This window comes from Carcharhinus amblyrhynchos, unplaced genomic scaffold, assembly GCF_965287045.1.
Source record: "Carcharhinus amblyrhynchos unplaced genomic scaffold, sCarAmb.v2.hapA chromosome_274, whole genome shotgun sequence".
Taxonomy (NCBI): Eukaryota; Metazoa; Chordata; class Chondrichthyes; order Carcharhiniformes; family Carcharhinidae; genus Carcharhinus; species Carcharhinus amblyrhynchos.
The window spans coordinates 152,501-177,367 of record NW_027650014.1 but is presented as its reverse complement, the minus strand read 5'-3'; the positions used below and the strand labels follow the sequence as shown (position 1 = coordinate 177,367).

General features: G+C 47.3%; 2 protein-coding genes across 2 annotated transcripts in view; both read left to right on the top strand.

Moving 5' to 3' along the window:
- The first annotated feature begins 212 nt into the window (after positions 1–212).
- Positions 213–13,879, top strand: LOC145338969 (uncharacterized). The gene is made up of 5 exons (XM_080183380.1): positions 213–487; positions 7,369–7,442; positions 10,898–11,119; positions 12,171–12,404; positions 13,824–13,879. The coding sequence occupies exons 1-5, from the start codon at positions 213–215 to the stop codon at positions 13,877–13,879; spliced, it is 861 nt and encodes a 286-aa protein (XP_080039506.1).
- A 1,161-nt stretch (positions 13,880–15,040) lies between these two features.
- The window catches only part of LOC145338971 (activin receptor type-1-like), a 35,613-nt gene continuing 25,786 nt past the window's right edge, over positions 15,041–24,867 (top strand). Inside the window, exons 1-4 of the mRNA XM_080183384.1 lie at positions 15,041–15,217; positions 17,015–17,114; positions 20,497–20,643; positions 24,347–24,622. Of these exons, the coding sequence (XP_080039510.1) occupies positions 15,056–15,217; positions 17,015–17,114; positions 20,497–20,643; positions 24,347–24,622 (685 nt within the window). The 5' untranslated portion in view covers positions 15,041–15,055. The remainder of the gene's footprint in view (positions 15,218–17,014; positions 17,115–20,496; positions 20,644–24,346; positions 24,623–24,867) is intronic.

Genomic DNA, 24,867 nt, shown 5'->3' with positions numbered 1-24,867 from the left:
ATCACTAAATCCCACAGCCGGCCCGCTGAGGCCCAGGGGCTGAGAATGGGCCGTGTGAGATAACATAAATATGTCTCCACCTTCAATCCCCATTGGCAACCAACTGGTCAGTGGTTAAAGAACGTAGCAGAAGCCTGGGAGTGACCTACCTCCCTGACTGCCTCCAACACAGCACAGGTACAGGCCGTGGGTAGACTACTATAGAATATGAAATGAATAATTTAAAAGATGAATATCGTACTTTGGATTATACATTGTTTCTTATAATATTTCTTTGTGTTTGTCTTGCCATCACCTCAACCCACCCCTTCCCACCTCATCCCCACAAGGTTGCCACATCGAAGAGGGGACAGTTGAAGAGGAATGTAGCCCTTTGCAATCAGGAACCATTGACAGGGCCATTCCTGCCAACTTACCGGAACATTCTGGCAGCAGTGAGCGACTGGGGCCTGCCCATGTCTCCAAGACAGTTCGCCATGGCAACCAGGCAAGTGAAAGCCGCGCCAGAATGAACGCCCTCCTCGCCACGCTCTTGATGAGGTGACCATAGCAGGCTCTTTGTCGACAGGCCGAGCGGCCTTCCTCAGAGATGAGGAGGCCCGGGAGGAGATTTCGCAAGGGATGTTCAAAATCACGAGGGGAGCTGGACAGAGTAAATCGGGAGGAACTGTTCCTATTGGGAATGGGAGGTGATAGCCTAGTGGTATTATAGTGAGACTAGTAATCCAGAAACTCAGCTAATGTCCTGGGGAGTGGGTTCGAATCCCGCCCACGGCAGATGGTGAAATTTGAATTCAATAAAAAATATCTGGAATAAGAGGGGCACAGATTTAAAGTGATTTGTAAAAGAAGCTAATGTGACGTGGGAAAAAGCTTTTTCACCCAGCGAGTGGTTGGGGTTCTGGAGTGCGCTGTCTGGAAGTGTGGTGGAGGCAGCTTCAATCGAGGGATTTAGATGATTATTTGATGGGCACAAGGTGTAGGGATACGGGGAAAAGGCAGGGGAATGGCACTAAATCATTTGGAGAGCCAGTGCGGTGAGGATGGACCGAATGGCCTCTGTGCCGGAACAAATCTGTGATTACTGATGCGTGTCGGTGTAAGCCTACACTTAAATAAACTTTAATCTTGTCAAAGGGTCAGCGCAGACTTGATGGGCCGAATGGTCTCAACTGCACTGTGGGGATTGTATAGTTCTTTGTGTACATATGATGCCACATAGTCCAATTAACCAGCTATCCACTCAAAATCTATCTGTGTGCCTTTTTAATGCCTGCTTTGGAAAACCCCCATTAGGTTCCTGTCCGGGCCCAGGAGAATTGCATCCGTACTTGTGGCCAAAAAAGCACCAGATAAATTTCAGTAAAACCGGGCTGGTTCACTCAAGATGATTGAATTCCTTTAACAAAAACAAAATGTGCACTTGAAAACTCATGGCGAAGGAATGAAGAGAGCGAGGAGGAAGCAGCTTGAATCAATAAAACAACGACAATGACTGTGGCTGGATTTCCGCAGACCAGTCGCCAGCCAAGCGAGTGCCCCCAGTTTAAAAGCCCTCTATTTTATTTGTCTCATTCCATCTGTCGCCCTTGACCACTTTGGGGCCATTAAAAAGGCAAGGTTAAGGGTGGAGAAAGCTGATGCATCACTCAGTGAAGGAACGGATACATGACTGAGTGCAGATAGTTCCTCAGTCTTGTCTTCCGGTCGAGCCTCTCGGCCTAGCCTCTCAGCCTAGTCTCCCGACCTAGCCTCTCAGCCTAGCCTCTCAGCCTAGCCTCTTGGCCTAGTCTCTCAGCTGAGCCTCTTGGCCTAGCTTCTCAACCTAGCCTCTTGACCTAGCCTCTCAGCCTAGCCTCTCGGCCTAGCCTTTTGTCCTAATCTGTCAGTCTAACCTCTTGGCCAAGCCTCTCAGCCTAGCCTCTCAGCCAAGCCTCTCGGCCTAGTCCCCCATCCTAGCCTCTTGGCCTAGTCTCTTGGCCGAGTCCCCCAGCCTAGCCTCTTGGCCTAGTCTCTCGGCCTAGCCTCTAGGCCTAGTCTCCTGGCCTAGCCACTCAGCCTAGCCTCTCGGCCTAGTCTCTCAGTCTAGTCTCCCAACTAGCCTCTTGGCTTAGTCTCCCAGCCTAGCCTCTCGGCCTAGTTTCTCAGCCTAGCCTCTTGGCCTCCTCTCCTGGCCTAGTCTTCCGTCCTAGCCTCTCAGCTTAGTCTCCCGTCCTAGCCTCTCAGCCAGCCTAGCCACTTGGCCTAGTCTCCTGGCTAACCCCTTGGCCTAGCCTGTCGGCCTAATCTCCCGGCCTAGACTTGCTGAAAACAATGCAGCGACTGTCAAGAGTTGTGATCTCGAGTGTTTGAATTGTGTTATTCCCTAACCACAGGACTCCAGGAATGTAAATATTACTTTGTCAGCTTCCTGGCTATAAACGAGCACGTCCTTTTGTCCTGAAATTAGTCGCTGCGTTGTCGCGGAAACCCTCTCCATTACTTTGTGCTCAAAGCGAAGGTTGTTTGCTCCAGGGCTTTTAATGAAGAAATGAAAGGCTCATGCCAATGTCTAGACCATAGGACGTGGCCAGCGACACTGTAACATGGCCTTGGCGCCTTCAAGGATCTCACGCGTTTTGAAGGCTTTGTTTTCTGATTTCCTACTAAGTTTTTGAACAAGGTTCAAAAGCAGGTTCACCGTCAAGACACCTTTTTTTTTAGAGCATTAGGATTACATTCGCTTTTCCTCTTACTTCATGCCGTTAATTCTTTTCACAAGCAATTTTTTGGCAGCGAGCGAGCGTTGGGTGGATATTCAATTTATGGTATGGTGTGTCTCCAATCTGCGTTAAAAAAGAGGCAGGCAATGTCTGCAATTTCCTTGTTATTTTTCAACCTTTTGGAGGCACACGGGTTTGAGGCATAGCTTTAAGCTTATTGATTAGTGTCACAAGTAGGCTTACGTTAACACTGCAATGACGTTGCTGTGGAAATCCCCAAGTCACCAGACTCCAGCGCCCATTTGGGTACACTCAGGGAGAATTTAACTGAACCAGCACATCTTTCAGAGGAACCGGAGCACCCAGAGTAAACTCGCACAAACATGGGGTGAACGTGCAAACTCCATATAGACAGTAAGTCACACTTGTTTGAACACTAAAGAGCAATTTAGCATGGTCAATCCACCATTGACCATGCTAAATGACCCCTAAGCGTCCAAAGATGTGTAGGTTAGGTGGTTTGGCCATGCTAAATTGTCCCTTAGTGACCAAAGATGTGTAGGTTAGGTTGATTGGCCATAGTAAATTGCCCCTTAGTGTCCAAAGATGTGTAGGTTAGGTGGATTGGCCGTGCTAAATTGTCCCTTAGTGTCCAAAGATGTGTAGGTTAGGGTGGATTGGCCATGCTAAATTGCCCCTTAGTGTCCAAAAATGTATAGGTTAGGTGGATTGGCCATGCTAAATTGTCCCTTAGCGTCCAAAGATGTGCAGGTTAGGGTGGATTGGCCATGCTAAATTGTCCCTTAGTGTCCAAAGATGTGTAGGTTAGGGTGGATTGGCCATGCTAAATTGTCCCTTAGTGTCCAAAGATGTGCAGGTTAGGGTGGATTGGCCGTGCTAAATTGCCCCTTAGTGTCCAAAGATGTGTAGGTTAGGGTGGATTGGCCATAGTAAATTGTCCCTTAGTGTCCAAAGATGTGTAGGTTAGGGTGGATTGGCCATGCTAAATTGTCCCTTAGCATCCAAAGATGTGTAGGTTAGGGTGGATTGGCCATGCTAAATTGTCCCTTAGTGTCCAAAGATGTGTAGGTTAAGTGGATTGGCCGTGCTAAATGCGTGGCGTTATGGGGATGCCTGGGGAAAACCTAGGAAAGGTATTCTTTCGGCGAGTGGGGGCCATACCCGATGGGCCGAATGGCCACTTCTGCTCCATAGGGATTCTATGATTCTATGAAATTTCTTGCAGCCGAGAAACTCAGGGCGATTCCTGAGGGGTTAGCAACCCAACATGACCAACCACTGTGACCTACTCAGGGTGAAATCTCCGGCTGACTCAAACGAACGAGGTTGCTGGAGGTGTGACAGCAGGGGAGCAGACAGGTTTGCCAACACTCCCGGGTTGGGCTGGAGTCTCCGAGAGTCAATGGTCTAGTGTGTAAGAAACAATACTTTTCACTGTATCCCAATACAAATATCAAATCAAATATTAAGCTGATCTTTCTCTACACCCTAGCTATGACTGTAACACTACATTCTGCACCCTCTCCTTCTCTATGAATGGTATGCTTTGTCTGTATAGTGTGCAAGAAATAATACTTTTCACTGTATCGCAATACATGGGACAATGATAAATCAAATCAAATATTAAGCTGATCTTTCTCTACACCATAGCTATGACTGTAACACTATATTCGGCACTCTCTCCTTTCCTTCTCTATGATCGGTATGCTTTGTCTGTATAGGGCACAAGAAACAATACTTTTCACTGTATCCCAATACATGTGACAATCATAAATCAAATCAAATCAAATGAGATTCAAGCAATTACAGTTTGCCACTCCCAGTGGGAACCTGTGCATGAAATAAGATCGGTGCACACTGCAATATGATCAGATTTCTGATTGCTCTTTTGGAAGTGTGTTATCAGGAGCGTACAATGCCCTGACATATCATCGCAGCTTATTTTCACTCCTGCAACCTTGCGCCACTCTCTGACAATGTGAATGATCAGCCACACATTGCCGCTTCCAAGAGGTGTGGACCTTCCCGGTCATCAAACAATGGGATTGGGAAGCAGCTGGAGATAGCACGCAAAGCCCTACCAAAGAGCACTTCCTGTTATTTACGCTATCTCTTGTCTCTTAATCGCAAGGCATCTGTTTCCTGTTTGAGTCTGCAGTCTGACCATCTACCTCTGCCAATGACTTCACCTGCAGATGGAGCCCACTGATTTGGAAGCAAGATTTTAACTCATTCCCAGCCCTCCGCCACATCTGCCCCTGCTTGGCACATTTTATTGGGGTCGGGGGGGCGGTTTCCTTTGCCCATGTTCAGGACTTTACTCCGTGCATGTAGTCCATCGGCAAAGAAGACTATGCATACCTTCACTTTCTTCAGACTGTCTCTGTTAAAATTGGGTCCAGTGTGACCTGGGGTAACCAGACAGGATTTTACCACCTCGCTCATCCTGAAACCGTAAAATCCTGCCCGAGGTCAACGTACCTTTCCACTGTCCGCCCTCCCGCCCACTGCCATTCCCGTGGCGGGGCAGTAAAATTTCGGCCACTGTGCGCAGTTGAACTGCAAAAAAAATTCACCGGAATGATACTGGGGCATAAAGGGTTAAACTATAAGGACAGGTTGTATGGACAAGGCTTGTGCTGCTTCTGATTCTAGAAGTTATAAAATAGAAGCATCAAATAGAATCATGGAATCCCTACAGTGCAGAAGGAGGCCATTCAGCCCATCGAGTCTGCACTGACCACAATTCCACCCAAGCCCTATTCCCATAACCCCATGTATTTACCCAAGCTAGTCTCCCTGATGCTAAAGGACAATTTAGCATGGCCAATCCCCCTAACCTACACATCTTTGGACACTAAGGGGCAATTTAGCATGGCCAATCCCCCTAACCTACACATCTTTGGGCACTAAGGGGCAATTTAGCATGGCCAATCCACCCTAACCTACACATCTTTGGACACTAAGGGGCAATTTAGCATGGCCAATCCACCTAACCTACACATCTTTGGACACTAAGGGACAATTTAGCATGGCCAATCCCCCTAACCTACACATCTTTGGACAGTAAGGGACAATTTAGCATGGCCAATCCACCCTAACCTACACATCTTTGGACACTAAGGGACAATTTAGCATCCAGGAATTCAGCTGCATGCCTGGAGTTTGACTGAAGAGCTGCCACCTCTCAACACCTAGAGAGGGCAAGAGTCCCTGCCAGCTTCAAGTATCTCTTAAGAGAACTGATCAAATGAAGGGTACCAAATCAGAAAGAGCTTACAAACAGTGGAGTCAACAGAAGAACTCCAAAAGTCTTCCAAAGCCACACAAAACCTGTATTTTTTTGAGAGCGACTGAATTTTCTTATTATATATTTTTTTGTTACCGAATGGACCTTGGATTTATTTGAACAGTAGAACTTTAATTGAAGTGTTACTTGTTTAGTTAAAGTTCTTGATTGATTAAATAAATAACTTGTTCATCACTTAAAGTGAGTGTCAGGTCTTTCTGTTTATGACCCTCTAAACGTTAATGGAGAACAGTTCACACCTTCCCAAATATTTCTAATAGATTACGAAGGGAGGTAATCCTCTTTGGGGGATTTGGTGTGACTCTCTGGGTCGTAATAGTTTTCAAGAAACAGTTAGACGTAGATTTGATTTGATTTATTATTGTCATGCATCAGGATACAGTGAAAAGTGTTGTTTCTTGCACGCTATACAGACAAAGCATACCGTTCATAGAGTACATAGAAGAGAAAGAAAGGAGAGGGTGCAGAATGTAGTGTTACAGTCAGAGCTAGGGTGTAGAGAAAGATCAACTTAATATTTGATTAGATTTATTATTGTCACATGTATTGGAATACAGTGAAAAGTATTGTTTCTCGCGCTGTACAGACAGCATACCATTCATAGAGAAGAAAATGAGAGAGTGCAGAATATAGTCATAGCTAGGGTGTAGAGAAAGATCAACTTAATGTGAGGTAAGTCCATTCAAAAGTCTGACAGCAGCAGGGAAGAAGCTGTTCTTGAGTCGGTTGGTACGTGACCTCAGACTTTTGTATCTTTTTCCTGATGGAAGAAGGTGGGAGAGAGAATGTCCGGGGTGTGTGGGGTCCTTAATTATACTGGCTGCTTTTCCGAGGCAGTGAGAAGTGTAGACAGAGTCAATGGATGGGAGGCTGGTTTGTGTGATGGACTGGGCTACAGTTGTGACCCTTGGTAGTTCCTTGCGGTCTTGGGCAGAGCAGGAGCCCATACCAAGCTGTGATACAACCAGAAAGAATGCTTTTTATAGTGCATCTGTAAAAGTTGGTGAGAGTCGCAGCGGATGTGCCAAATTTCCTCAGTCTTCTGAGAGAGGCGTGTGTGGGCTTAACTATAGCATCGGCATGGAGGGACAGGTTGTTGATGATCTGGACACCAAAAAACTTGAAGCTCTCGACCCTTTGTACTTCATCCCTACTTGGGGTGAAGAGGATCAAAGGATATTGGAGAGGGCCGAATGGCCTCTTCCTGCTGCTATTTCGACGTTACTGTCTGTGGGGCTGGGCGGTCGCTGGGGAACAAAGGGGAATGTTCTTGACCATATTAAAAATGACATTGTAAGTGCATTCAACGAAACACATCTCTCCTTTCTGCTCCAGGTGTCCAATGATGATGAGAATGCTTCTTATCTCTATCCTGCCGGGACTGGTTTGTTCACTCCCCCTGGTCGAAGGTAATGTGTGCAACAGGTCGTACGCAGCGATCAGTACACCTTTAACTCTCTTTTCTCGAGTTTTTCGATGGCACACTTGGTTTTCTGGCCACTCTCGCTCCAATGCTGGGAGATCCAGTCCGAGGTTAACAGACCTTTGCATAGCCTGTGTCTCGCCCACTACGATTCCTGGTCAACCGTTGGTTTCGTGGAGAAAGGGATGATGACAACAGATTTAAAGGAGAGAGGGACAACATCTGAAGACAGAGAACCGTTAACATTGGGTAGAAGCAAGAGTTAGATGGGCATCGGTTCACTAGAATTAGGCAGCAAGAGGTGGTTTTTACACTTCCCTTTTAGACTCATTCCTCACTGTTAAACACAATTGCACTGGTTTCCATAGCACTAAAAGAGATAACGCTATAAGAAATGGGGGTGGCACAGTGGTTAGCACTGCTGCCTCACAGCACCAGGGACCCGGGTTCGATTCCCGGCTCGGGTCACTGTCTGTGTGGAGTCTTTTGTAGTTCCTTGCGGTCTTGGGCAGAGCAGGAGCCCATACCGAGCTGTGATACAACCAGAATGAATGCTTTCTATGGTGCATCTGTAAAAGTTGGGGCACATTCTCCCCGTGTCTGCATGGGTTTGCTCTGGTTTCCTCCCACACTCCAAAGATGTGCGGATTGGCCATGCTAAAATAGTATCAGGGGGACTAGCTAGGGTAAATGAATGGGGTGATGGGGATAGGGTGGGATTGTGGTTGGTGCAGACTCGATGGGCCGAATGGCCTCCTTCTGCACTGTAGGGATTCTATGATTCTATGAAACAGGAACAGGAGTAGGCTATTCAGCCCCTTGAGTCTGTTCCAATAGGATCATGGTTGGTCTGACATTCCTCATACCACTTTCCTGCCCTTTCCCTGATAACCCTTGATTTCCTTACTGATGAGAAACCTATCTATCTTGGCCTTTATTACGTGTAGGTGCAGCACGTAATGCCAAAGGCAGATAGGATGTTAGCATTTATTGGAAAGAGACTGAGATATAATAGTAGAGAAGTGTTGTTGCAATTGTACAGGGTGTTGGTGAGACCACATCTGGAGCAGTGTGTCCAGTTTTGGTCTCCTTATCTGAGGAAGGATGCAGTGACATTGGAGGCAGTTCAGAGGAGGTTCACCAGATTGACTCTGGGGATGAAAGGGTTGGTGTATGAGGAGAGGTTAAACAGGCTTGTACTCGCTGGAGTTTAGAAAGATGAGGGGAATCTGATCGAGGGATATGGGATTGGTAAAGTAAATGTGGACCAAATGTTTCTGGTTGTGGGGCAATCTCGAACAAGAGATCACAGGGTATAGGTCGAGATTTAACATTGAGATGAGGAAGAACTACTTCTCACAGAGGGGGGTGAATTTGTGGAACTCACTGCCCCATAGCACGGTGGAATCTGAATCATTAACTGGTTTCAGGAAGGAGGTAGATATATTTCCAGTAGAAAAGGGATAAGGGGATATGGGGAATAAGTGGGGAGGTGGATTTGAGACCAGGGAGTGATCAGCCATGATCTGATTGAATGGCAGAGCAGGCTCGAAGAGCTGAATTTGCCTCCTTCTGCTCCTAATTCTGATGTACCTATGCCCCTAAATGTACACAAGGATCTGCCCCACACACAGCTCTCTGTGGCAAAAGGTTTCAAAGACTCTCAACCCTCTGAGAGAAGAAATCCCTCCTTATCTCAGTCTGAGATTGGTGCTCCTTTATTCTGAGACTCTGCCCTCTGGTTCTAGACTCTCCCATGAGGGGGGAACATCCCCTCAGTATTTACCCTGTCAAAGCCCCGAAAGAACCCTCTATGTTTCCATGAGATCACCTCTCATTCTCCTAAACTCCAGTGAGTACAGTCCTGACCTGTTTGACCTTTCCTCATGAGACAATCCCTCTGAACCGGGGATCACCCCAGTGAACCTTCTCTGAACTGCCTCCAGTGAAATACCTTTCCTTAAATAAGGGGACCGAGACTGCTCACAGTGTTCCAGATGTGGTCTCACCAGTACCTTGTACATTTACAGCAAGATTTCCCTCCTCTAATACTCCAACCCCCTTGAAATAAGGACCAACATTCCATTAGCCTTCCTCATTTCCTGCTGTCCCTGTGTGCCAGCTTACTGTGTTTCATGCACACAGGACCCCCCCAAATCCCTTTGTGTTGGAGCTTTCTGCAGTTTTTCTCCATTTAAATAAAATTCTGTTCATAGAATCCCTACAGTGCAGAAGGAGGCCATTCGGCCCATCGAGTCTGCACTGACCACAATCCCCATAACCCCATGCATTTATCCCAGCCAGTCCCCCTGACACTAAGGGGCAATTTAGCACAGCCAATCCACCTAACCTGCACGTCTTCCAGTCTGTGGAAGGAAACCGGAGGAAGCCCATGCAGATATGGGGAGAACATGCAGACTCCACATAGACAGTAACCCAAGCCAGGAATCGAACCCGGGTCCCTGGCACTGTGAGGCAGCAGTGCTAACCCACTGTGGCACCGTGCTGTCCATGTTCTTTTGTTCTCCCTTCCAAAATAAACAACTTCACATTTTCCCACATTATACTGCACTTGCCAACTTTTTGCCAACTTGATAAACCTCTTTGTAAACTGTTTGTATCCCGCTGGCAACTGGCCTTTCCACCTATTTTTGTGTTGTCTGCAAATTTAGCTGCAGTACATTCGCTTCCTTCCTCAAGTCATTAATATATATTCTAAACAGTTGCGGTCCCAGCACTGATCCCTGTGGAATCCCAACGGTAAGAAGTCTCACAACACCAGGTTAAAGTCCAACAGGTTTATTTGGTCGCAAAAGCCACTAGCTTTCGGAGCACTGCCCCTTCGTCAGGTGAGTGGGAATTCTGTTCACAAACAGGGCATATAAAGACACAAACTCAATTTACAGAATCATGATTGGAATGCGATGTTTACACTCCCACTCAGAACTCCCACTAACCTGATGAAGGAGCAGTGCTCCGAAAGCTAGTGGATTTTGCTGCCAAATAAATTGGATTTTAACCTGGTGTTGTGAGGCTTCTTACTGTGTTTATCCCAGTCCAACACCGGCATCTCCACATCATGAACCCCAGTGGTTACAGGTCACCAACCTGAAGGAGAACCCCTTACGCCCACTTGCCGTTTCCTGCCCATTAGCCCATTCTCTATCCATGCCAATATACTACCTCCAACACCATCTTATGAAGTAAGCTTTTGTGGGGTTCCTTGTCAGACGCCTTCTGGACATCCAAATACAACACATCTACTGGTACCCCTCTATCCACTCTGGTAGAGACTTGCTCGAAAAACTCCGAAAAATATCAGTTGGAGGTGATTTCCTTTTTGTGAAGCCATGCTGACTCCGCGCGATTAGATTACGATTTTCCAGATGTGATTTTGCAAAGAAGGATTGAGTGAGGAGAACGTGAAATTTCCGTTCGCAGGTCCGGCCACCACGGAATGTGTTTGCGAAGGTGGTGATTGCATGGGAGACCGATGCTTTGGCAAGTTGTGTTTCCAAACGCACCGAGACCATGACGGACAGTTGGTCTATCAGAAGGGCTGCTTCAAGAATGCGAGTTGTATCCAGCCCGCCACGAAAGGGGTAACGCAATGCTGCAACAGTTCCCTTTGCAATGCCATCTCCACGCCGGCGCCCACTCAAGGTATGCCAATGTGTTGAATATGTGGCTCGATATCTAATCTCGCATGCAGAGGTAGAAATCACAAAAGAATAGTTTAAAACGTGTAAGGGATACATTCTGCCTTGTCAGAGAGTTAGGCCTCACCCAGCGGGGTCAGATATACACTCACTGCTTTTTCCGATCTCATTGCCACCTCAGGCTCTTTTGCAGTTCACCTCACCCAGGCCCCAAGTGGCCAGTTAGCTGCTCCCACTTTGTTAACGTAACAGGAAGTGTGAGACTACCCACGCCGAAACCTTAAAATTACCAGCGGTTATTTTCCCTAAAAATTACTTTATTCACAAAGTGGGCGGCACAGTGATTAGCACTGCTGCCTCACAGCGCCAGGGACAGCCTTGGGTCACTGTCTGTGCGGAGTCTGCATGTTCTCCTCATGTCTACATGGGTTTCCTCCGGGTGCTCCGGTTTCCCCCCACAGTCCAAAGATCATAGAATCCCTACAGTGCAGAAGGAGGCCATTTGGCCCATTGAGCCTGTATTGACAACAATCCCACCCAAGCCCTATCCCTGTAAAACCCCCGTATTTACTCTGCTAATCTCCCTAACACCAAGGGACAATTTAGCATGGCCAATCCACCTAACCTATACATTTTGGGAACTAAGGGTCAATTTAGCATGGCCAATCCACCTAACCTGCACATCTTTGGATTGTGGGAGGAAACCGGAGCATCCGGAGGAAACCCACACAGACACAGGGAGAATGTGCAAACTCCACACAGACAGTGACCCAAACTGGGCATCGAGCCTGAGTCCTTGGCACTGTGAGGCAGCCGTGCTAACCACTGTGCCACCGTGCCGTCTGGTTAATGGGGTAGAAGAGGAAGAGGTATTTGGGGCGGGGTGTGAGTGGTTTGGGATTAAATTTGAAAGGATGCCTGCATTAAAATGGTGGACTGATTACTGTTCATTGAGGGCCTGTTCATATACCAAGTAGTGCCAGCAATGAACACCAGGCATTTACTCAAAGAAAAACCATTGATAACATCATGATTTGTTCATGTCTCATTTGTAGCTAAGCGGGAGAAGAAGCCCGGGGAGTATGATTGCGTTTGCGAGGAAGGATATTGTGACGTAAAGACGTGCTTCGGTTACCAGTGCTTTGTCTCTGTGGACAGTGAGCGCCCTGGGGAGGTCAGGAGGGGCTGTCACCAGAACAAAGAAATGCCTTGTAACCAATCAACAGCCGGTTTCCGTGTGGAGTGTTGCAAAGGAAACTTCTGTAACAGAAACCTTACCGTGGAATTAGGTAAAATGCACCTTTACGGAGTTACTTGTCAGCCTCTTCATAGATTCATAGAATCCCTACAGTGCAGGAGGAAGCCATTCGGTCCATTGAATCTGCACTCACTCTCCCACAGAGCATCTTACCCAGGCCCATTCCCCGCCCTATCCCCGTAACCCTACATATTTACGTGGCCAATCCACCTAACCTACACATCTTTGGACACTAAGGGGCAATTTAGCATGGCCAATCCATCTAACCTACACATCTTTGGACACTAAGGGGCAATTTAGCATGGCCAATCCATCTAACCTACACATCTTTGGACACTAAGGGGCAATTTAGCATGGCCAATCCATCTAACCTACACATCTTTGGACACTAAGGGACAATTTAGCATGGCCAATCCACCTAACCTACACATCTTTGGACACTAAGGGGCAATTTAGCATGGCCAATCCATCTAACCTACACATCTTTGGACACTAAGGGGCAATTTAGCATGGCCAATCCACCTAACCTGCACATCTTTGGACACTAAGGGGGCAATTTAGCATGGCCAATCCACCCTAACCTACACATCTTTGGACACTAAGGGACAATTTAGCACGGCCAATCCATCTAACCTACACATCTTTGGACACTAAGGGACAATTTAGCATGGCCAATCCACCTAACCTACACATCTTTGGACACTAAGGGACAATTTAGCACGGCCAATCCATCTAACCTACACATCTTTGGACACTAAGGGGCAATTTAGCATGGCCAATCCACCTAACCTGCACATCTTTGGACACTAAGGGACAATTTAACATGGCCAATCCACCCTAACCTGCACATCTTTGGACACTAAGGGGGCAATTTAGCATGGCCAATCCACCCTAACCTACACATCTTTGGACACTAAGGGACAATTTAGCATGGCCAATCCACCCTAACCTACACATCTTTGGACACTAAGGGACAATTTAGCATGGCCAATCCACCTAACCTGCACATCTTTGGACACTAAGGCACAATTTAGCATGGCCAATCCACCCTAACCTACACATCTTTGGACACTAAGGGACAATTTAGCATGGCCAATCCACCTAACCTACACATCTTTGGACACTAAGGGACAATTTAGCACGGCCAATCCACCTAACCTGCACATCTTTGGACACTAAGGCGCAATTTAGCATGGCCAATCCACTGCCATCTGGGGGCATGGCTATAAATGTGTGAGGTACTGCGCTCAAGCGGTCAATTGCTAGAATATTTGGTGAACCTGAGCGATCATGCTTTTGTTATATTGGTATTTTCCCTTGGGGTTTTTCAGTGCAGGACTTGATTGGATGGATTGAGAATGCATGTGACTGGGTGGAGCTAGGCTTACACGAAGAACACAAACTAGCGGTTAATTTGGACATCCCAGTAACTTTTGTATTTTCTCTGGAGTTCTGCTGTTTGAAGATAGTTTCAGCTGTCTCTGGAGACTGCTGCATGGGAGTTAGAAACATAGAAACTAGAAGCAGGAGGAGGCCATTTGGCCCTTCGAGCCTGCTCCGCCATTTATTTGACCATGGCTGATCATCAAATTCAATACCCTGATCCCCCCTTCCCTCCATATCCCTCAATCCCTTTAGCCCCAAGAGCGATATCTAATTTCTTCTTGAAATCACACAATGTTTTGGCCTCAACTACTTTCTGTGGGAGTGAATTCCACACATTCACCACCCTCTGGGTGAAGAAATTTCTCCTCACCTCAGTCCTAAAAGGTTTACCCCTTATCCTCAAACTATGACCCCTAGTTCTGGACTCCCCCCACCATCGGGAACATTCTTTCTGAATCTACCCTGTCTAACCCTGTTAGAATTTTATAAGTTTACCCCTTATCCTCAAACTATGACCCCTAGTTCTGGACTCCCCCACCATCGGGAACATTCTTTCTGAATCTACCCTGTCTAATCCTGTTAGAATTTTACAAGTTTCTCTGAGATCCCCTCTCACTCTTCTAAACTCCAGTGAATATAATCCTAACCGACTTAGTCTCTCCCCATATGACAGAGCTGCCATCCCAGGAATCAGCCTGGTAAACCTTCGCTGTACTCCCTCTATAGCAAGGACATCCTTCCTCAGATAAGGAGACCAAAACTGCGCACAATACTCCAGGTGTGGCCTCACAATTGCAGTAGAACATCCCTATTCCTATACTTGAATCTTCTCGCTATGAAGGCCTACATACATCCCTGTATATTTGTCCAGAGATTCTAAAAGTCTAGCAACTCACGTAAGCCTGAGTGTTTTTGCGAACTGATTCTGAAGAGAATGTTACATCTATGGGGATATTCCTTAAATTGGAACTATAGAAATCACTAGCTGTTAAGAATGATACTTTGTTACGTTTAAGTATTTCAATTGGTAAAAGTTATGCCAAATCTTTTTGTTATATTTTAAATAAATGTTCTTAAATAAAGGTTTGTTTTGATAAAAGCTTCCTAGTGGGTCACTGGAATCATACCTGGAGTTAAACACCTTATGCTCACCATAATGTCAAAATCAAAATAGTTAGGGTCTAGGCTAAGTTCATAATATCCCTCTGACCTGGTCCCTATCGCTCATAACCTCCTCCAATTGTTGTTTCCTCAGTTCATCTGCGTTCAACCGATAATGTCAGTACCGTGGTTACGATGGTAGTCCCAATCTTGGTGCTCAGTGTCCTCGCAGTCTTGCTGCTGCTGGTCTACCAGAAGTTCTGCAAATACCAAATAGCCCCACCTCTCAGTAAGAACGAAGAACAGAACAAGGCGGAGATGTTAAAAGCAACTGAGCTTGGAGACAACACTCTCACCGTAAGTTTTCCTTTTGATTTTGATTTGATTTGATTTATTATTGTCACATGTATTGGTATCCCGTGAAAAATATTGTTTCTTGTGCGTGATACAAAGCATGCTGTTCATCGAGATGGAAAGGCGAGGGTGCAGAATGTACTGTTACAGTCATAGCTAGGGTGTAGAGAAAGATCAGCTTAATATTTGATTTGATTTATTATTGTCACGTGTATTGGGATACAGTGAAAAGTATTGTTTCTTGCGCACTATACAGACAAAGCATACTGTTCATAGAGACAATGGACATGCTGAATTCCCTTTGACTTCTGAGAAAGTAGAGACGTCAGCATGGGGGGGGACCAGGACAGGTTGATGATCTGGATACCTTAAAACTTGGAGCTCTCGACCATTTCTCCTCTACGCTTCCTGAAGTCGATGACTATCGTTTTGTTGACATTGAGAGAGAGATTATTGTCGCTGCACCAGTTCACCAGATTCTCTATCTCATTCCTGTCCTCTGTCTTGTCATTGTTTGAGATCCGACCCACTACAGTGATGTCATCAGCAAATCTGAAAACCGAATTGGAGGGGAATTTGGCCGCACAGTCAGAGGTGTATAAGGAGTATAGTAGGGGGCTGAAAACACAGCCTTGTGGGGCACCGGTGTTGAGGATGATCGTGGAGGAGGTGTTATTGCCTATCCTTACTGACTGTGATCTGAGAGTTAGGAAGTTCAGGATCCTCACCAGCCGGATAGTAGAGTGCGCATAGCCTGGCTTCACGGAGATGAAAGCAAGGGTGAAAGGATACGGTGAGAGTTCCGGGGAACAAACTTTCCATTCACTGAAGCAGAGCTGGCGGACGGGAGGCTTAAAAGAGTCAAGCGACATTTGGAAAGATATTGAGAGGGCAAATAGGAAAGGGTCACTCACAGGATCATCGAATCGCAGCAGTGCAGAAGGAGGCCATTTGGCCCATCGAGTCTCACCCGACTCATACCCCAGTTTATCCTGTAATCTCACGTATTTACCCCACTAATCCCCCTAACCTGCACATCTTTGGACACTAAGGGACAATTTAGCATGGTCAATCCACCTAACCTACACATCTTTGGACACTAAGGGACAATTTAGCATGGCCAATCCACCCTAACCTACACATCTTTGGACACTAAGGGACAATTTAGCATGGCCAATCCACCTAACCTACACATCTTTGGACACTAAGGGACAATTTAGCATGGCCAATCCACCTAACCTGCACATCTTTGGACACTAAGGGACAATTTAGTGTGGCCAATCCACCTAACCTACACATCTTTGGACACTAAGGGACAATTTAGCATGGCTAATCCACCGAACCTGCACATCTTTGGACACTAAGGGACAATTTAGCATGGCTAATCCACTGAACCTGCACATCTTTGGACACTAAGGGACAATTTAGCATGGCCAATCCACCTAATCTTCACATCTTTCGGACTGTGGGAGGAAACCGGTGTGCTCGGAAGAAACCCATACAGATACGGGGAGAACGTGCAGTCTCCACACAGTCAGTAACCGAAGCCGGGAATCAAACCCGGGTCCCTGGCTCTGCGTGGCAGCTGTGCTAACCACTGTGCCACCATGCTCCCCACAAGAGTAGACAGTGGGGAGTGGGCACTGTACTTACTATAGGACTGACCTTACTCCCAGCTATCACCAAGAATTTAAAAGCCTACACTAGCACCCAGGTAGCGAGCAGTAAAGTATTTGTGAGTTCCTAATGTTAAAATCCTGAATGAAAATAACAAAGGCTTCTTTCTGTTCCTCATTTCAGGATATGTTTGATCACTCCTGCACCTCTGGCAGTGGATCTGGCCTCCCTTTCCTTGTCCAGAGGACAGTGGCACGACAAATCACACTGATTGAATGCGTAGGTCAGTACAAACCACAGAGAACATCTTTGTTCCGAACGATCTTCTTCCAGGATTGAATGGATAGAATATAACACTTCCATTGCAAACCTGCTTCGAGTTGCCTCTGTTAATCCGATTGGTGTGTGAGGGGAGGAGGGTTTGGATAAAGATTTGAAATACAGAATGATACAGGACTGTTGAGAGACCGTGGCACCATTTGGGTTGCTCTGCCAAAAGCTAGCAAACCTTCGAAGGGCCAAATGGCCTCATCTTAGGCTTGCATCTATATAGCACCTTCCACAACCTCAGACTGCTTTCCAGATCTTGAGTACCCTGATGTACAAAATGTAGCTGGCAAGGTGTACACAGCAAGCTCCCACAACTGCCAATGTATCATAGAATCATAGAATCCCTACAGTGCAGAAGGAGGCCATTCAGCCCCTTGAGCCTGTACTAACAATAGTCCCACCCATAACCCCACATATTTATCCTGCTAATCCCCCAGACTCTACCGGGCAATTTAGCAGGGCCAAGTTAGCAAGTTAGCACGTCCTGGATTCGATTCCCGGCTCGGGTCACTGTCTGTGTGGAGTTTGCACATTCTCCTCGTGTCTGTGTGGGTTTCCTCCGGGTGTTCCGGTTTCTTCCCACAGTCCAAAGATGTGCGGGTTAAGTTGATTGGCCATGCTAAGAAATTGCCCCTTAATGTCCAGGGATGTGTAGGTTAGAGGGATTAGTGAGTATAATACGTAGGGATATGGGGGTAGGGCCTGGGTGGGATTGTGTTCAGTGCAGACTCGATGGGCCGAAGGGCCTCTTTCTGCGCTGTAGGGTTCTATGATTCAATCCACCTAACCAGCACATCTTTTGGACTGTGAGAGGAAACCGGGGCACCTAGAGGAAACCCACGCAGACACGAGGAGAACGTGCAGAGTCCACACAGACAGAGACCCAAGGCTGGAATTGAACCCTGGTGCTGTGAGGCAGCAGTGCCAACCACTGTGCCACAGTGCCGCCTTTATTATTATCTGCCACTATGTTCCTGGTCACTCATATCGAAAAAATAATACCCGCCCTTCCTGTCCCCTCTCTGTTCTGATATTCTGACTCCGTGACATTACCCAGTTCCACAGAATTCCGGACAAATTTCCGAAGTTTTTAAACCATGAGCTCAGGCACATTGGCATCTGGACAGAGATGATCAAACTCATTTCACTTGGCACAGGCTTCACTGAGAGAGATCCGCTGGGTAAAGTGCACTAATGGGTCCCAAGAGTGTCAGTCCTTTGTTCAGTTGCTATTGTACATGTGTGAAAACGTAATACTTTGATCTTTCCCTTGCCAGGAAGAGAGTGACTAGTGGTGTGCCTCAGGGGTCGGTGCTGGGACTGCAACTTTTCACAATATATATTAACGATTTGGAGGAAGGAACTGAAGGCACTGTTGTTAAGTTTGCAGATGATACAAAGATATGTAGAGGGACAGGTAGTATTGAGGAAGCAGGGGGGCTGCAGAAAGACGTGGACAGGCTAGGAGAATGGGTAAAGTGGCAGATGGAATACAATGTGGAAAAGTGTGAGGTTATGCACTTTGGAATGGAAGCATAGACTATTTTCTAAATGGGGAAATGCTTAGGAAATCAGAAGCACAAAGGGACTTGGGAGTCATTGTTCAAGATTCTCTTAAGGTTAACGTGCAGGTTCAGTCAGCAGTTAGGAAGGCAAATGCAACGTTAGCATTCATGTCGAGAGGGCTAGAATACAAGAGCAGGGATGTACTTCTGAGGCTGTATGAGGCTCTGGTCAGACCCATTTGTGAGCAGTTTTGGGCCCCGTATCTGAGGAAGGATGTGCTGGTCCTTGGAAAGGGTCCAGAGGAGGTTCACAAGAATGATCCCTGGAATGAAGAGCTTGTCATGTGAGGAACGGTTGAGGACTCTGGGTCTGTACTGGTTGGGAGTTTAGAAGGACGAGGGGGGATCTTATTGAAACTTACGGGATACTGCGAGGCCTGGATAGAGTGGACGTGGAGAGGATGTTTCCACTAGTAAGAAAAACTAGAACCAGAGGGCACAACCTCAGGCTAAAGGGACGATCCTTTAAAACAGAGATGAGGCGGAATTTCCCCAGCCAGAGAGTGGGGAATCTGTGGAACTCTTTGCTGCAGAGGAGGCCAGGTCATTGAGTGTCTTTAAGACAGAGATAGATCGGTTCCTGATTAATAAGGGGATCAGGGGGTTATGGGGAAAAGGCAGGAGAATGGGGGTGAGAAAAATATCAGCCATGATTGAATGGGGGAGCAGACTCGATGGGCCGAGTGGCCTAATTCTGCTCCTATATTTTATGGTCTTATGGAGATGAGAAACTTCGCTCCATTGCTTAGGTTTGAATCTGCGTTCCAATGTCCAAATGACAAATATTTCCAACTGGACAATCCTTCATCCAGCCCACCCCATTACCCTCTCTCCCAATGACTCCCTTTATTTTACTTCACAACTTTTCTCCTCACCATGTTGCCATTCCGTGTGTGAGAATGAGAGCTGTCGGAAGACTCTTCGCCTGTGGAGGGCATCACCGCCAAGCCCCCATCCTGTCGGGCAGCCTTTCCAGCAGGGGTTATTGAACAGTGATAAGCCTTTGCCTATTTTCTTCCCCTCCTTGAAGGTCAGGCGCACTTTGGCCACAGGACGGCACAGTGGTTAGCACTGCTGTCTCACAGCGCCAGGGGCCTGGGTTCAATTCCAGCCTTGGGTCACTGTCTGTGTGGAGTCTGCACATTCTCCCCGTGTCTGCATGGGTTTCCTCCGAGTGCTCCGGTGTCCTCCCACACTCCAAAGATGTGTAGGTTAGGGTGGGTTGGCCATGCTAAATTATCCCTTAGTGCCCAAAGATGTGTAGGTTAGGGTGGATTGGCCATGCTAAATTGCCCTTAGTGTCCAAAGGTGTGTAGGTTAGGTGGATTGACCATGCTAAATTGTCCCTTAGTGTCCCAAAGATGTGTAGGTTAGGGTGGATTGGCCATGCTAAATTGCCCCTTAGTGTCCCAAAGATGTGTAGGTTAGGTGGATTGACCATGCTAAATTGCCCCTTAGTGTCCCAAGGTGCGGGAATTAGCAGGGTAAATGTGCAGGGTTACGGGTATAGGGGCTGGGTAAGATGGTCTGTCAGAGAGTCAGTGCAGACTCAGTGGGCTGAATGGCCTCCTCCCTGCACTGTAGGGATTCTATGAAATGTCCCACCTCAACAGCAAAGCTCAGTTAAAATCAGGTGACTCTGTTTCAGCGCAGACCAGCTGATAAAAGATTTTATCTTTCATCTTCTCCTCTGTATGACCCCATTCCATATCAAAGAGGGAATTGGACCACTGGAGGTGCCCTTGTTCTAATTCGATTTTCCTCGCCTAGGGAAAGGACGGTACGGGGAAGTGTGGAGAGGTGTGTGGCAGGGGGAAAATGTGGCCATCAAGATCTTCTCCTCAAGAGACGAGCAGTCCTGGTTTCGGGAGACGGAGATCTACAACACAGTCTTACTGAGGCATGATAACATCCTAGGTAAGTACGATGGGATTTCCGCAGGTTAATCGAGGCCTGAAGAGATCCAGCATGATTTTCCCATCATTGTATCACAATCGCTGCACGTTAAGCCCACCCGAGTCAGCCCTTCGATACATCCTTGGCAAAGAAGCAAATCCCTCCCACGTTCAGTTACTTGTCCCTCATTTTCTCCCTCTGTTCCTGAAGGTGGACTGTTACAGCAAACTCCTTAATACCATCTACCCATTCGCTCAACTGAAATCTCCTAGGCTAAGGCCTGTTCAGAACTGGATAAGATTATTGAAGGATATTGATTGATTTGATTTATTATTATCATGTATTGGGATACAGTGAAAAGTATTGTTTCTTGCACACTATACAGACAAAGCATACCGTTCATAGAGTACATAGGGGAGAAGGAAAGGAGAATATAGTGTTACAGTTACAGATAGGGTGTAGAGAAAGATCAGCTTAATGTAAGGTAAGTCCATTCAAAAGTCTGACGGCAGCAGGGAAGAAGCTGTTCTTGAGTCGGTTGGGACGTGACCTCAGACTTTTGTATCTTTTTCCCGACAGAAGAAGGTGGAAGAGAGAATGTCCGGGGTGTGTGGGGGGGGTCTGTAATTATGCTGGCTGTTTTTACAAGGCAGCAGGAACTGTAGACAGAGTTAATGGATGGGAGGCTGGTTTGAGTGATAGATTGGGCTACGTTCATGACCCTTTGTAGTTTCTTGCGGTCTTGGTCAGAGCAGGAGCCCATACCAAGCTGTGATACAACCAGAAAGAATGCTTTCTATGGGGCATCTGTAAAAGTTGGTGAGAGTTGAAGCTGACATACCAAATTTCCTTCGTCTTCTGAGAAAGTAGAGGCGTTGGTGGGGCTTTCTTAAATATAGTGTCGGCATGGGGGGGACCAGGACAGGTTGTTGGTGATCTGGACACCTGGAAACCTGAAGCTCTCGACCATTTCCACTTTGTCCCTGTTGATGTAGACAGGGGCATGTTCTCCACTGTGCTTCCTGAAGTCGATGACAATCTCCTTCATTTTGTTGACATTGAGGGAGAGATTATTAGAACATAGAACACTACAGCACAAACAGGCCCTTCGGCCCACGAGTTGTGCCGATCACATCAACACCTACCAACCTACAGACCTATCTATAACCCTCAATCTCATTAAACCCCATATACTCATCCAGAAGTCTTTTAAAAGACCCCAGCGAGTTCGCCTCCACCACCACTGACGGCAGCCGATTCCATTCACTCACCACCCTCTGAGTGAAAAACTTACCCCTAACATCACTTCTGAACCTCCCTCCCCGCACCTTAAATCTGTGTCCTCTCGTAGCGACCATTTCAACCCGGGGAAATAGCCTCTGAGAGTCCACCCTATCTATTCCTCTCAACATTTTGTAAACTTTTATCAGGTCGCCTCTCAACCTTCGTCTCTCCAGGGAAAAGAGTCCCAGCTCCCTCAACCTAACTTCATAAGGCATGCCTCCCAGTCCAGGCAACATCCTTGTAAATCTCCTCCGTACCCTCTCAATAGCTTCTACATCTTTCCTATAGTGAGGTGACCAGAACTGCGCACAATACTCTAAATGAGGCCTGACAAGGGTCTTATAAAGTTGCAGCATTACCTCCCGACTCCTAAACTCAATCCCTCGATTAATGAAGGCCAGTACACCATACGCCTTCTTGGCCACCTCCTCCACCTGCGAGGCCGATTTAAGAGTCCTGTGGACCCGGACCCCAAGATCCTCTGCTCTTCAACACTACTCAGACTTCTGCCCTTGATAGTGTACTCGTTCATCCTGTTGGTTCTGCCAAAATGGACGACTACACATTTATCTGCGTTGAAGTCCATCTGCCACTTCTCCGCCCAGTCCTGCATCCTATCTATGTCCTGCTGCAACTTTTGCCATCCTTCCAGACCATCCACAACACGACCAACCTTCGTGTCATCAGTGAACTTACTTACCCATCCCTCCACTTCCTCATCATTATTGTTACCAGGTCACCAGATTCTCGATCTCATTCCTGTACTCTGTCTCGTCATTGTTTGAGATCCGACCCACTACAGTAGTGTCATCAGCAAATCTGAAAATGGATATGGAGCTAAGGAGGGTTGATGGAACTCAGATACAGAGCAGCCATGTTGGTGAGGGAACAGGCCTGAGGAGCTTAAATGGCCTCCTCTTGTTCTGACTATTCTTGTGCCCAGGCCACACATTTCAGCAGGAATTATTGAAGAGTGATGGGCAATATTGTGTGATTTCAAGAAGAAATTAGATATCACTCTGGGGGGCTAAAGGGATCAAGGGATATGAGGGGGAAGGGGGGTGGTCAGGATATTATTATTCATTGGTGGGACGTGGGTGTCGCTGGCTGGGCCAGCATTTATTGCCCGTCCCTAGTTGAGAAGATAGTGGTGAGTTGCTTTGATCAGGAACGAGAATCCCTACAGTGCAGAAGGAGGCCATTCGGCCCATCAAATCTGTACCAACCACAATCCCACCCAGGCCATAACCCCATGCATTTACCCTAGCTAGTCCCCCTGCCACTAAGAGGCAATTTAGCATGGTCAATCCCCCTAACCAGCACGTCTTTCAGACTGTGAGAGGAAACCGGAGCACCCGGAGGAAACCCACGCAGACACGGGGAGAATGTGCAGACTCCACACAGACAGTGACCCAAACCGGGAATTGAACCCGGGTCCCTGGCGCTGTGAGGCAACAGTACTAACCACTGTGCCATCTTGAATCACTGCAGTCCACGTGCTGTGGGTTGACCCACAGTGCCGTTAGGGAGGGAGTTCCAGGATTTTGACCCAGTGACAGTGAAGGAACGGCCGATATATTTCCAAGTCAGGATGGTGAGTGATTTGGAGGGGAACTTGCAGGTGGGGGTGTTCCCAGGTATAGAACATAGAAAAACTACAGCATAAACAGGCCCTTCGGCCCACAAGTTGCGCTGATGATATCCATACCTACTAGGCTTACCTATAACCCTCAATCCTATTAAATCCCATGTACTCATCCAGAAGTCTCTTAAAAGACCCCAACGAGTTCGCCTCCATTGCCACCGACGGCAGCCGATTCCACTCACTCACCACCCTCTGAGTGAAAAACTTTCCCCTGACATCTCCTCTGTACCTGCTCCCCAACACCTTAAACCTGTGTCCTCTCGTAGCGACCATTTCAGCCCTGGGAAATAGCCTCCGAGAATCCACCCTATCTATACCTCTCAACATCTTATAAACCTCTATCAGGTCACCTCTCAACCTTCGTCTCTCCAGGGAGAAGAGTCCGAGCTCCCTCAACCTATCCTCATAAGACATGCCTCCCAATCCAGGCAACATCCTTATAAATCTCCTCTGCACTCTCTCAATAGCTTCCACATCCTTCCTGTAGTGAGGCGACCAGAACTGAGCACAGTACTCCAAGTGGGGTCTGACCAGGGTCTTAGAAAGCTGCAGCATTCTGTAAAGCTGCTGCCCTTGTCCTTCTCGATGGAAGTGGTGGTGGGTTTGGAAGGTGCTGTCTAAGGATCTTTGGTGAATATTGAATTGGGTGATCGGCCATTATCGCGATGAATGGAGGAGCAGCCTCGACGGGCCGAATGGCCCACTCCTGCTTCTGGTTTCAATGCTTAGGATGTCGGCTTCACGCCCTGATCGGTTCTAACCAGTCGACCTTGCCCCCTTCTCCTCCCTCTCCAGGTTTCATCGCCTCCGACATGACGTCTCGCAACTCAAGTACCCAACTCTGGCTGATCACACGTTACCACGAGAACGGCTCCCTGTACGACTACCTGCAGTGCAACACGGTGGATACCGAGGGCTGCCTGAAACTCGCGCTGTCCATCATCAGCGGCCTCGTCCACTTACACGCAGAAATCATCGGAACGCCAGGAAAAGCAGCCATCGCTCACCGGGATCTGAAAAGCCGAAATATTCTGGTCAAGAGAAACAAGCAGTGTTGCATAGCAGATTTAGGTAACACCAGCTGAGCAGGTTTGCTCTCCACATTGATCCCTGTAGCAAGGAACATTCCCTCTCCCTCCTCGCGTCTCCACTTCCTTCACCTCACCTCCTGCTGGCCTTCCAAAGCTTTCATAAGAACTAGGAGCAGGAGTGGGCCATCGGGCCCCCTTGCTCCGCCATTCAATAAGATCATGGCTGATCTTTTTGTGGACTCAGCTCCATTTACCCGCCCGCTCCCCATAATTCCTTTACTGTTC

Excerpts from the sequence above, each read along its gene's own strand:
- LOC145338969 (XM_080183380.1), top strand. The coding sequence starts at position 213 with ATGAATAATTTAAAAGATGAATATCGTACTTTGGATTATACATTGTTT. Across the intron at positions 7,443-10,897 it reads TTCACTCCCCCTGGTCGAAG|GTCCGGCCACCACGGAATGT; the intron begins GTAATGTGTGCA and ends TTCCGTTCGCAG. Across the intron at positions 12,405-13,823 it reads AAACCTTACCGTGGAATTAG|TTCTGCTGTTTGAAGATAGT; the intron begins GTAAAATGCACC and ends TTTTCTCTGGAG.